The sequence below is a fragment of the Glarea lozoyensis genome (genome assembly GCF_000409485.1).
Source record: "Glarea lozoyensis ATCC 20868 chromosome Unknown GLAREA10, whole genome shotgun sequence".
Taxonomy (NCBI): domain Eukaryota; kingdom Fungi; phylum Ascomycota; class Leotiomycetes; order Helotiales; family Helotiaceae; genus Glarea; species Glarea lozoyensis.
In genome coordinates this window covers 356,096-367,063 of record NW_007360984.1, presented here as the reverse complement: position 1 = coordinate 367,063, position 10,968 = coordinate 356,096, and the positions used below count along the sequence as shown (strand labels likewise).

At 48.4% G+C, this 10,968-nt stretch overlaps 5 protein-coding genes across 5 annotated transcripts; 4 read left to right on the top strand and 1 right to left on the bottom strand.

Moving 5' to 3' along the window:
• Positions 1-159: 159 nt before the first annotated feature.
• Positions 160-2,120, top strand: GLAREA_05132 (MFS general substrate transporter; the record flags this gene model as incomplete). Its single annotated transcript, XM_008078421.1, has 5 exons — positions 160-358; positions 454-545; positions 595-644; positions 939-1,239; positions 1,290-2,120. 5 exons carry the CDS (start codon positions 160-162, stop codon positions 2,118-2,120), a joined length of 1,473 nt encoding a protein of 490 aa, XP_008076612.1.
• A 337-nt stretch (positions 2,121-2,457) lies between these two features.
• GLAREA_05131 (PLP-dependent transferase) lies at positions 2,458-4,273 on the bottom strand (the record flags this gene model as incomplete). Its single annotated transcript, XM_008078420.1, has 5 exons — positions 2,458-2,829; positions 2,966-3,325; positions 3,457-3,725; positions 3,779-4,045; positions 4,129-4,273. 5 exons carry the CDS (start codon positions 4,271-4,273, stop codon positions 2,458-2,460), a joined length of 1,413 nt encoding a protein of 470 aa, XP_008076611.1.
• A 578-nt stretch (positions 4,274-4,851) lies between these two features.
• On the top strand, positions 4,852-6,626 carry GLAREA_05130 (Six-hairpin glycosidase; the record flags this gene model as incomplete). The annotated part of the gene is made up of 4 exons (XM_008078419.1): positions 4,852-4,997; positions 5,044-6,248; positions 6,297-6,464; positions 6,514-6,626. 4 exons carry the CDS (start codon positions 4,852-4,854, stop codon positions 6,624-6,626), a joined length of 1,632 nt encoding a protein of 543 aa, XP_008076610.1.
• A 558-nt stretch (positions 6,627-7,184) lies between these two features.
• GLAREA_05129 (uncharacterized protein) lies at positions 7,185-8,774 on the top strand (the record flags this gene model as incomplete). Its single annotated transcript, XM_008078418.1, has 1 exon — positions 7,185-8,774. One exon carries the CDS (start codon positions 7,185-7,187, stop codon positions 8,772-8,774), a length of 1,590 nt encoding a protein of 529 aa, XP_008076609.1.
• Positions 8,775-9,617: 843 nt separating this feature from the next.
• On the top strand, positions 9,618-10,882 carry GLAREA_05128 (uncharacterized protein; the record flags this gene model as incomplete). Its single annotated transcript, XM_008078417.1, has 3 exons — positions 9,618-9,819; positions 9,876-10,561; positions 10,643-10,882. 3 exons carry the CDS (start codon positions 9,618-9,620, stop codon positions 10,880-10,882), a joined length of 1,128 nt encoding a protein of 375 aa, XP_008076608.1.
• Positions 10,883-10,968: the final 86 nt, after the last annotated feature.

Genomic DNA, 10,968 nt, shown 5'->3' with positions numbered 1-10,968 from the left:
GCTTGAGAAGGTGGGAAGATGCAATATGCAGGTCTTAATTGCAACATTCTTAATTTTTTTCCTTTTTTATTTCTCTTGATTTCACGGGGTTTGGGTTTCTATAACTTCTTTCCCTTCTCTCCCTCCTCCGCCTACAATTGAAACTCCAGACCTACCATCATGTCCGCACCACTCACGGAAGAAAAAGTCGCGCACGACAAATCCCCTGATAGCGGGAGTAACACGCCCTCTTTCTCCGATGAATCAATCGACAATCCCACGGGCATTAGCGAAAAGGCTTTGTTAAGGAAATTGGATTACAAACTTCTGCCCGGACTGACGTTGCTTTATTTGTTGAGTTTTTTGGATAGGAGTAATAGTATGTATCCCCAACACTCTACTCGTATCATCCTATGGCAGGTCGGAGGGAGGGGGGTTAAATGGTGAGGTAATAGGGCTAATGAATTTGTATAGTTGGAAATGCGAGATTAGAAGGATTGACGGATGATCTTCATATCACGGGCAATCAGTATCTTTTTACGTTGACGGTTTATTTTATTGGTTATGTGAGTTTTGAGCGGTAGTGGAAGGGATGGAGGGAGCTGATGGGAATAGGTTCTTTTTGAGATTCCGTGTAATATTGTGTTGAAGAGGACGACGCCTAAGTAAGTTGTGATTCCTTTTTTTTTCGTGTTTGAGGCTTGATTTGTGAAATGGAATTCTGTCTTGCTCATTGGTTGTTATGATATTCTCGAGCTGCACTTTTCAAGCTGATATTCGGGCACATTAACGTCCTGAGCTCAAGTATGTGTATTTGGAGTTGAGTCGCCGATATCAGCTTCTCCTAATGCTTAATTAGAATTGATCATACCCGCGTTTCCAAGTCTTTTGAAAGAAATTCCTTAGAATTCATATACGCTTGACACATGTTGTATCTTCAATGGCTAACAAAATCACAGATTATGGCTTCCAACCTTGATGCTCGCTTGGGGCGTAGTCGCAACCCTCATGGGACTCTGCCATAACTTGGGAGGCTTCATCGCAGCGCGCTTCTTTCTCGGTGTAACAGAGAGTGGTCTTTTCCCAGGTGTGGTTTTCTATCTCTCCATGTGGTATAAAAGAACAGAAACACATTACCGGGTGGCACTATTCTTCTCCGCCGCCTCCCTTGCCGGAGCCTTTGGTGGCATTCTAGCCTTTGGAATTGGAAAGATGAAGGGAGTTGCAGGCTTAGCTGGCTGGAGATGGATTTTCATCTTAGTAAATCTTCCAACCCAACACCACCTCTCTTACCACTAACTCCTCCCCAGGAAGGAATCCTCACCGTCATCGTAGCCCTAACAGCCTACCTCTTCATCCACAACTACCCCTCCACAGCCCCCTTCCTGACCGAACCCGAACGCACCCTCATCCACGCCCGCCTCGCCCACGACACCGACGCCACCAACGACGAAAAATTCGCCTGGTCCAACGTCCGCGCCGCCCTCGCCGACTACAAATGCTGGATGTACGGTTTCGGCTTCCACACCATGTCTTTGCCGCTCTACACACTCTCCCTCTTCCTCCCCACCATCATCAAAGAACTCGGCTACAAAGCCGCCGAGGCACAACTCCTCACCGTGCCTCCCTACGCCGTCGCTACGATCCTGACGCTGCTCGTCGCTGTGGCGTCCGAGAAAACGAAGAAGAGAGCCCCGTTTATCCTGGCGTCCACTTCGTTGGCTATTATAGGCTATATAATCCTCCTCACAGCTCCACGCTCCAAACCAGGCGTTTCGTACGTCGGTACCATCTTCGCAGCCGCTGGCATCTATCCTTCCACCGCGATCGTATTATCCTGGCCCGCTGCCAATGTGTCAGGACAGTCCAAACGCGCTACAGCGACGGCGATGACGATCACGATTGGGAATCTAGGTGCGGTGCTAGGCACGCAGTTGTATCGGCCAAAGACGAGTCCGCGGTGGTATCTGGGACATGGCTTTGCGTTGGGGTATTTGGTGTTTAATTTGATTAATACGGCGGCGCTTTGGGGGTTGTTGGAGAGGGAGAATAGGGGGAAGAGGGTTAGGATTGAGCAAGGGGAGAGGTCTGAGGGGGGAATTGTGAGTGATGAGGATGTGAGGTTTTTGTTTCAGACGTAAGAGTTTTTGGGACCAGGTAGAAATGAGACATGGGTTGTGGGGTACTTTGGTGCGAGAGTGCCGTTATTGATCGGTATTTACTGTGTAGAGAAGAGTCTTGATGGGGAAGATTTTGCTTGGTTAATATACCCGATATTCTGTAAGTTGCTAAGCGAGAAATATATAAGAGTTAGACATTGGCATTTATTTTAGTATATCTGTTCTTCTCCCTTACGACATGAGATCTTATGAGACTGACTAACTAATCAAATATAAACCGACGAAGAGATCTCATTTGACCATTTTCAAAACCCACGCCCTCACGCATCTCAGACCACCCCCCTATCTCACTAACCCCCTAAGGAGCCGCATCCCCCCTCGGCACCTCCTCCCCAAGAAACTCCAACCTCCCAACCCTCTCACACAACCCCTTCAACACATTCCCCGCCCACTCATAATCCTCGATCTCCAAATAAATCTGCGCACTTAGTCTTCCCCACCACTTCTCCTGAAAATAGAAAATCGCAACAAACGTCTTGTGATCTTTGATCATGGTAGTATGAATCCACTCGCCCACCAAATGAGCGTGTTCTTCGGGGATGACGTGGAAATCTTGATAGGGTTTGGTGGAGACGGGGAGGAGGATGTTGGAGAGATGGCAGTTTGTTAGGGTGTGCTGGGGGTTGTCGAGGATGTGGGTGTTGAGGATGGAGGCGATGAGTGTGGCGCCCTTTGGGGAGTTAGTGTATGATGTTTGGTATGTTTCAAAAGAAAGAGGGGCTTAGAGCTGTGTCTGCGGATAAAGCTCTCTCGCAGTTACTTAGATTAGGAGCTCAGGAGGGAGAACAAATGAAAAAGTCGCATACTTTGCGGGAAAGGTCGAGGCAGTAATCGTGGATGGCCTCTTCGCCGCCACACGCTTCACGACGCCAACGGATTGCTTCGGCGACGGTAAGGTAGGGAGAGTTGTCGATAGTGCCGTTGGATTCGAATTGCATTACGAAACCGCTTTTGGTGGTTGGAGCGAAGGGATTGGGGGCTCCGAGACTTAGTTGTTTGGGCTCGAAGTAGTGGGATGTTGGGAGGGAGGTGCGGATTAGATGTTGGTTTCTAAGGGGGACGTAGAAGAGTGCGCAGCCTCGGGGGACGAATAGCCATTTGTGCAGGTTGCTGACGAAGAAGTCGGGGTTGAGGGTGCTGAGGGAGAGAGGGATGTGTCCGATGCCCTCCGAAAAGTTAGCATATGTATGTGTATTTGTATGTCTCAAGAGGAAAAGGGAGTGTGTAAGGATTAAACTCTTTAGCAGTCACTTAGATTGTGAGCTTGGAAGGGAGAACAAAGGGAATAGTCGCATACGTGGGCACCATCAATGAGGGAGAGGACACCGGAGGAGGCGCAGACGGCGGTTAGGGCTTCGAATGGCATGCGTACACCTGGGAGTGAAGAGATGGTGTCGAATATTGCGATACGTGGGTTCTTACCAGCGTCTATGGAGGCTTGGATGGTGGATGAAAATTGCTCGATGAGAGCTTCATCGGATATTGGGTAGTCCAATGTTATTTCTCGACCCTGGACGAGGCCTCTGCTGTATTCAGAGGTATACGATACTGTCTTACCACAAGCACCTAAGCAGCATCGTCAGATTCGTCTTCGAAAGTAGAAGTGTTGATGACTGTACCATAGATAGTGTTAAAGTACAAGATTTCATCTTTTCCATTTTCGTTCCACTGAAGATTCCTTAAAACCACATTGATTCCAGTGGTAGCATTCGGGACGAATACCACCGTATGAAGGGGAGCGTCCACCAGTTTAGCAACAGCAGCTCGATTCTCGTCTAATATGCTACCAAAGTCGTATCTGATGAATGGATCTGGGGATTTCTCACACTCGTCGAGATAATGGCGACGAAGTTCACTAATCGGCTTCGGAAAACTGCCATAGGAGCCTTATTTTCTTATTAGTTAACCTGTACACAATTTCTTCCTGGTCATGATACTGGGAAGTGTTTAAGGGATGTACCGCACTAACCATGATTCACATTTCGGTACTCAGGATCAAACGAGAACTGCTTCAACATCTCTTTTCCAAAAGGGACTCTTTTGTACTTATTTGAGACATCGCTCGAGACTTCTCCTGCCTTTAAATGGATTGGCATATTCAAAGGAGCAGGCATATTGGAAGAAGGCAAGTGAAATAATGATAAATGGTATATGCAAATCCAAAAGATGCCGAGGAGGGCTGCTTAAGTACAAAGTAAATTCGGGAAGGATACGGTTTTCAAATGAGTAATTGATAAGCCAAAGACGAGTCAATATAAAAAGAGAAAGAAATGACTAATTCCACCGCCTATGGTGCTCCCATTATATTGTAAAAGTGATGAGTCCAAGGGCGTGCCCAGGCCAGGTGAGCTAAGCGAGGGAAACCGAAGGAAAGCGGGGCGCGGGATAGACCCAGGAAAAGTGGGACCAGCCAGCCTTGGACGAGACGAGGCTCTCAGATGACATGCTGACCTTGCGTCTGTCAACAATTGAAGTCAACCAACACCGCCGCAGGTTTGGATCGTTGTGCCAGACATTCAAGGCGAGATCCAATGCCCTACATGCCATAACCAATTCTCACGTGCAGGGCAACTTATGAAGGCATAGAAGCTCAAGCGCAAAGGAAGCGGAGGTTTATGTCAACGTTCTTGCGATACTTACTTGAAGCTGGAAAGGGCCTAAATAGCTTTGGTCCATTGAATTGAGTGCAAAGATGCGGTTCTCATGGGCGATTGGGCTGGTCCTCTGTGGTGGGGTAATGGCAGTAGAGGATTGGGAGGCGATACTTGGGGATACATTGCCAGATCCAGACTATGCGAGAGCTTGTCCGGATTACAAGAAATACTCTACCTATGCCCAGTACGTATTTTCAACTCTGGAGTGGCCATTACTAACATACTCATAGTCGACCCTACTCAGAGGGCGAGATGGGCTTGCCATATCAACGACCATCGATACACTGTCGGACCTTCAACTCGCCCTTGGTGGAGAAGGTTATCAAAGATATCACAGAGCGGATGGTAGATAAGGATATGGCACGGCTGTTCGAAAATGCATTTCCCAATACTCTCGACACGACCGTTCGGTGGCATGTAGACGGTACAGAAGGGCATACAGAGCTGAAAGCGCGGGGTACAAAAGACGAGGGGAAATGGGAAGGGGCGCAAAGTTTTGTGGTTACTGGAGATATCAATGCGGAATGGCTGAGAGATTCTACGAACCAATTACTACAGTACCAGCCTCTGGCGAAACATGACAAGACGATTTTTAATCTGATTTTGGGAGCGATCAATACTCAGTCGGAATACGTTATTGAATCGCCATATTGTAATGCTTTTCAACCACCACCTGCTTCAAAGCTTGCGCCAACACAGAATGGACAGGAGGATTTTGTGCATCCGGCATATGAACCGTCGGTTGTGTTTGAGTGCAAGTACGAGCTAGATTCTCTGGCGCATTTCCTAGCTTTGGGAAATACTTTCGCGAACAGCACTGGATCTACTGCGTTTATGAATAAGCGATGGTTCAAGGCCTTGGATACAGTACTGGCTGTACTTGATCAACAATCTGAGTCTACGTTTGACCCCAAGACTGGAAGATTTGAGAGGAACACATATACATTTAGTCGACGGACAGATGCAGGGACTGAGACGCTGAATCTGGCTGGTGTGGGAAATCCACTGAACTTTGGGACTGGATTAATAAGAAGCGCTTTCCGTCCCAGCGACGATGCTACTATTCTCGGGTTCTATATTCCGGCCAATGCCCAAATGGCTGTCGAATTGAAGCGTACAGCCGATGTTCTACATTCTGCGAAACATACTAGATTAGCACAGGCTCTGGAGAAGCGAGCCCAGTCAATCGCTGATGGCATTTGGGAGCATGGAGTAGTGGAGCATAAGAAGCATGGCAAAGTCTTCGCCTATGAAGTCGATGGTTATGGATCTCATATTATCATGGATGACGCAAATGTGCCATCTTTGCTCGCGCTTCCCATTCTAGGGTTTGTGGACAGGACGGATGTCGTCTACCAGAATACTCGGAGGATGCTGTTAGATAAAGCGTCAAATCCTTACTACCTGACTGGCTCCGCTTTCCATGGTATTGGAGGTCAGTAGCTTTTGTCTTCGAGACATGCAATTTTGCTAACGTACCTAGGACCACATATCGGACTTCAATACGCATGGCCAATGAGTCTATTGATGCAAGCCATGACTTCCGACGACGACAAAGAAATCACAGAGTGCATCACTCTCGTGCTCAAAGCTAGTAGACTCGGTCTCGTACACGAATCTATCAATGTAAATAGAATCATAGATTATACTCGTGAGTTGCACTCTCTATCTCATACGTTCATAGCTAATGGTGAATGAAGGATCATGGTTCGCATGGGCAAATAGCGTTTTCGCCCAAACCATTCTTGATTTGGCGCAGAGGAAACCACATCTTATATTTGGGCCGGGTGCGAAACCATATGTTATTGAATGAACGAGCATTGAAGAGTGGGATTTATGGAAGCTTGAGATTATGGGAACTATGCATGGAGTTTGAGCGTATGGCGTATATGCTGGGGATTTTGAGAGTCGTAGTTATTAGGATTGTAAATATTGATATCGGTGATGGAATTGATGGCATTTACACTACGGAATTCGCTGATTCTCCGCAATATACTTAATCCAGATTTTTACGTGTCCATATGAAAAGTTGACATGAAGTTGATGGACTTAGGATGGTTGGGAAGGTGATGAAAGGAAATAATGCAACGCGTTATGAATCCTGCATTAAATCACGAGATCACGTGCACACTCACAATCACTTTTATGCACCTACCCCCCCGCGCGGTATTCCCTCGCGTCAGTCGCGTCTGCCAACGACCATCATTTAATATATTTCTTTTTTTGGACATTCCTCATAATTAATCGCTGGCTTCGGCCATTTTCGCTCCAAGATGGCCACACCATCATACAAGCGCTCCTACTCAACCTAAAATCCCCCTCTCAGCACTCCACCCCCGTCAAAAGACCCAAAAATGCCTTCTCATCCATAATGGCCAACGCCATATTCCCATCCAGAACGCAGCCTCAAATCCTGGATTTCACCGACTCACTCCAGGAATTCCATCAGAATCTAATTGAGGTGGATGGGGTGGGCAGTGATGAGGATTTCGCTGTCAGGATGACGGAGATTATCCTACGGTTTGTGAAGAATAAGATTATGCCGTGCGTGGGCAGGGAAGCGGCGCTCCAGACGAAAGTTAACGCCCTGCATGTCCTGATGGATATCGCGCTGGGCATTGCGCATGCGCCGCCGGCGCCCGTGAGTGAGTTGATGAGGAGGGGGACGGCGCCGCCGAGTTTGGTGACGACGATGTATGATGTGTTGAGCGAGGTGAGGGAGTCTGAGAAGATGAAGTTGGCTAGGGAGCATGCGTTTATGCGGAAAGTGAAGGCGTTGAGGGCGTTTGATCGAGAGGATTCGGCGGTGCCGGTGTGGAAGGGGTTGGATGAGGTGTTGAGGCTGCTTGGGTTTGAGGGGACGGTGGATTTTAGGTTCTGTTATGATGCGGTGTGGATGTTGCTTAATGATGAGAAGTATGCGGGTGGTGCTTGTATCAATACGGGATCGGTCGTGTTGAGGATTGTTAGGAATGATATCGCGGGGTTTGTGTCGGCGAAGAGCACGTTTGAGACGAAGATCTATGCGCTGAATGCGTTGGCGGATATTGGGATGGCGCTTTTGCATGGACGGGTTTCGGGGGATGATGGGGGTGTGGTGGAAATCACGTTGGTTAATTCTATTTTGAAGGTTGCGAATTTGTTGGAGGAGAAAGATATTGAGATTGTCTCGAATGAGATGCGCGCTCTGGCTCCTGAGATGCCGCCAGAGGTATGTGATAACGCTGAATCTATGACTGGTCCTCGAAGAGATCGAGTGCATCGAATTCTAATGGATACACCTCATGTTAGAAAGCACAGTCCGATCACCAACGCGCTGTTTGCGAAGTTTCTGCATCTGAGATGGTCTCCAAGGTCATATGTCTCACGATGGACCACTGCTCTCAGGGTTTTGGATAGGGTCATTGATATCTTTATTGAGTGTCCCGTCGGCACCGTTCCATTGAGCTGTAATCGGCTCGTAGAAACTGTCAACGATGAGTTCATGGCAGCAAAGACCAGCCATTCCGCCGCGAACAACAGCGATATCAGAAATATAGTCGATCGAACCATCCAACGTCTCGCCAAGCGAGGCTCAGGCAAAGCATGCGCAGCAACAAAAGTCAACGTCCTTCGCGCTCTCTTTCAGATCGGAATGAGAATCCTCCAATGGAGGAGGCCCGGAAATCCAAGTTGGATGATCTCGAAATTCCAAGACCAGCACTCGGAAACCTTGGTCACGAGCGCGTATCTTGCTATCTGTCGCTCATTCTCAAAGGAGGAATGGTCTGTAGTAAAGAAAAACCCAGGTTTGTTGAGGCAGATAGATACTTTGGATAGTACGCGGCAGAATGTGCCCGGGGCAATGGCGGCGGTTGAGGATATCTTGAAATTGTTTAAAGGGAATTTTGTATATGGAGTTAGGAAGGAGGATGGGGAGGAGGAGATGATTGAGATTGTTGATTTGTTGGATGATGATTGAAAAGGTTGGGCGAAACTCGCTTAAATATGGGGGTTTTTGACGACGTTGCTTAACGTCCAACCCTCACCTGTCACCATGGACTTTCTGCTAGTGTTTGCATATCTCTTCGGAGACAGAAACTTCTGCAAAAACTCTGCATCACGCAGGGGATCGAGGCCATATACAACTTCTGCGAGAACAACACCTGCATCATGACACCGGGTTGTATATGACAAAGGTTCAACGTTTATCTGGACATGCAGCAAACCGATCTCCGACAAAGTGGTTGATAGTTTCGATCTATGTTTGTACTTTTTGGCTATAAAGAAGTAAATCTGGTCTTATTACCATCTCAAAGAAGCCACCGCTAATAAGTCTTCACAGGAAATATAACATAGAATTTGTGGACATTGGATATCATGGACCTACTGCAAGACGAGGTTGATAATTCAACCGATCAGGCGACGAAAAGACGAGAGCAGACAATGGATGTTTCTCTGAATTGCGGAATGACTATTAAAATCATCTCGCAATAGTGTTAGTACCGTTGCGATTTCGATGCATTACGATTTTGGTGTCAGGCAGGTACGACTTTGATATTAGCTTAACTTGTTGACTGGACAGCTTACATTCGACGATTCTCTTCCTCGCACCTTCTATGTTCAAGCTTATGCTAGAGTGAATGAGCGAATTTGGCATGTTGAGATTCACCTTTGACAAAGCATGTTGTCATCAACACTTCGCTCGACAATATCACTTCGCCAAATATCTTATCTGTACAACATCACTTCCTCTTCCAGCTATATCAAGTCCTAGCACACGTCAAATCTCACGGTGAATGCGAACTTGTCTGAAGATATCGCGATGCTTTTAACAAACGATTCAAATGTGCCGGCGCATTCTTCTATGGTAGCCAAACTACCAGACACTTCAGCTGCGCACTTCGATGGTATTGGTATCTATGGAGAAAATTTGAGTCTCAATGTCGATAGCGAGACGGATTCGGCGAAGTCTCCTGGCGACACTTCAACTACATCTTCTGGTCCAGCATTCTCTTATGACGGGGGTAAGTCGAATCCCCTCCAAAGCCTACACCAAGCCTCTAACAAGAGGATCCTCTAGACCAAGCAATGACTGATCACAACGACATCCCTCCCTCACCCCTCCGCCGCGCTCAACAACTACCCTCATCCAGACGCTGGCGCGAAACCCCAAACGAACTCGTCCCTGACGGTCACCTCAGACTCTACGCACCCCTCAGACCCGCAGACTTCTTCCCCAAACCCGAAGCCGCCTTCTGCAGCCCTACTCAACCCATCGTACCCGCCATGATCCCGGACACCCTCCCCCAAGCCCCCCAAACAGCCTACTCCTTCCAACTCGCCCCTCCCCTCCCTATCCCCTCCTGGACCCCTCCGCCTCCTTCATCTCGACACGCCATCCTCGCCCAAGCCGTCCACCGCATCCCCCACCCGACCCCTCGCCCCCTCGAACCCCCATCACTCCTCCGCAAACACATGGATTTCCTCCTCCGTGACGCCCCGATCAGCGACGAGGTATTCGCGGGCCAGCATTACAAACTCGAGGAGAAGGAGATGATACGTCGACAGGTTATTTACGATCGCCATTATAGAGACGACTTGATGTTGCGTGGACGGTTTCCAAGCAATGGGCTGGTGCAAGGGAGGCCGGGTCATAGTCGCACGGAGATGCTGTTGCAAAGGAGGAGGTATGCTTGGAGGGGTGGGGGACGGAGGATGGTAAGGGAGAAGGAGAGGGGGGTGGATTTGGATGGGATGCCTGATGATGTGAATTTCCCTTCCTTTGTTAAACCCCTTTCTATTTCCCCTTTTTTATTATTATGGGTGCTAATGTAACTGCGTGCATAGATGTTCACATCCACGGCAAACGTCGTCCCTGCGCTTTTTAAGGCGTTGACGGATGAGAAGAACTTTCCGACGCCGGAGCTGCTGAGGGTGGTTAAGCGGTTGGGGAGGAAGATGAAGGCGGATTTGGAGTTTGAGTTGGGGGTTTGGGAGGGGGTTAGGGGGATGAGTGAGGTTGGTGAGGGGATGGGAGGACGTGGTGGGAAGACTGGGATGGGGAAAGGGAAGGGCAGACGGAGGTAGGAGATTAGAGGGAGGGGAGGGAGGGGAAGAAGGGGATAGGAGTGGAAGCGAGGTTTGTGGAGATTGGGGTAGGCTTTTTGTATTCT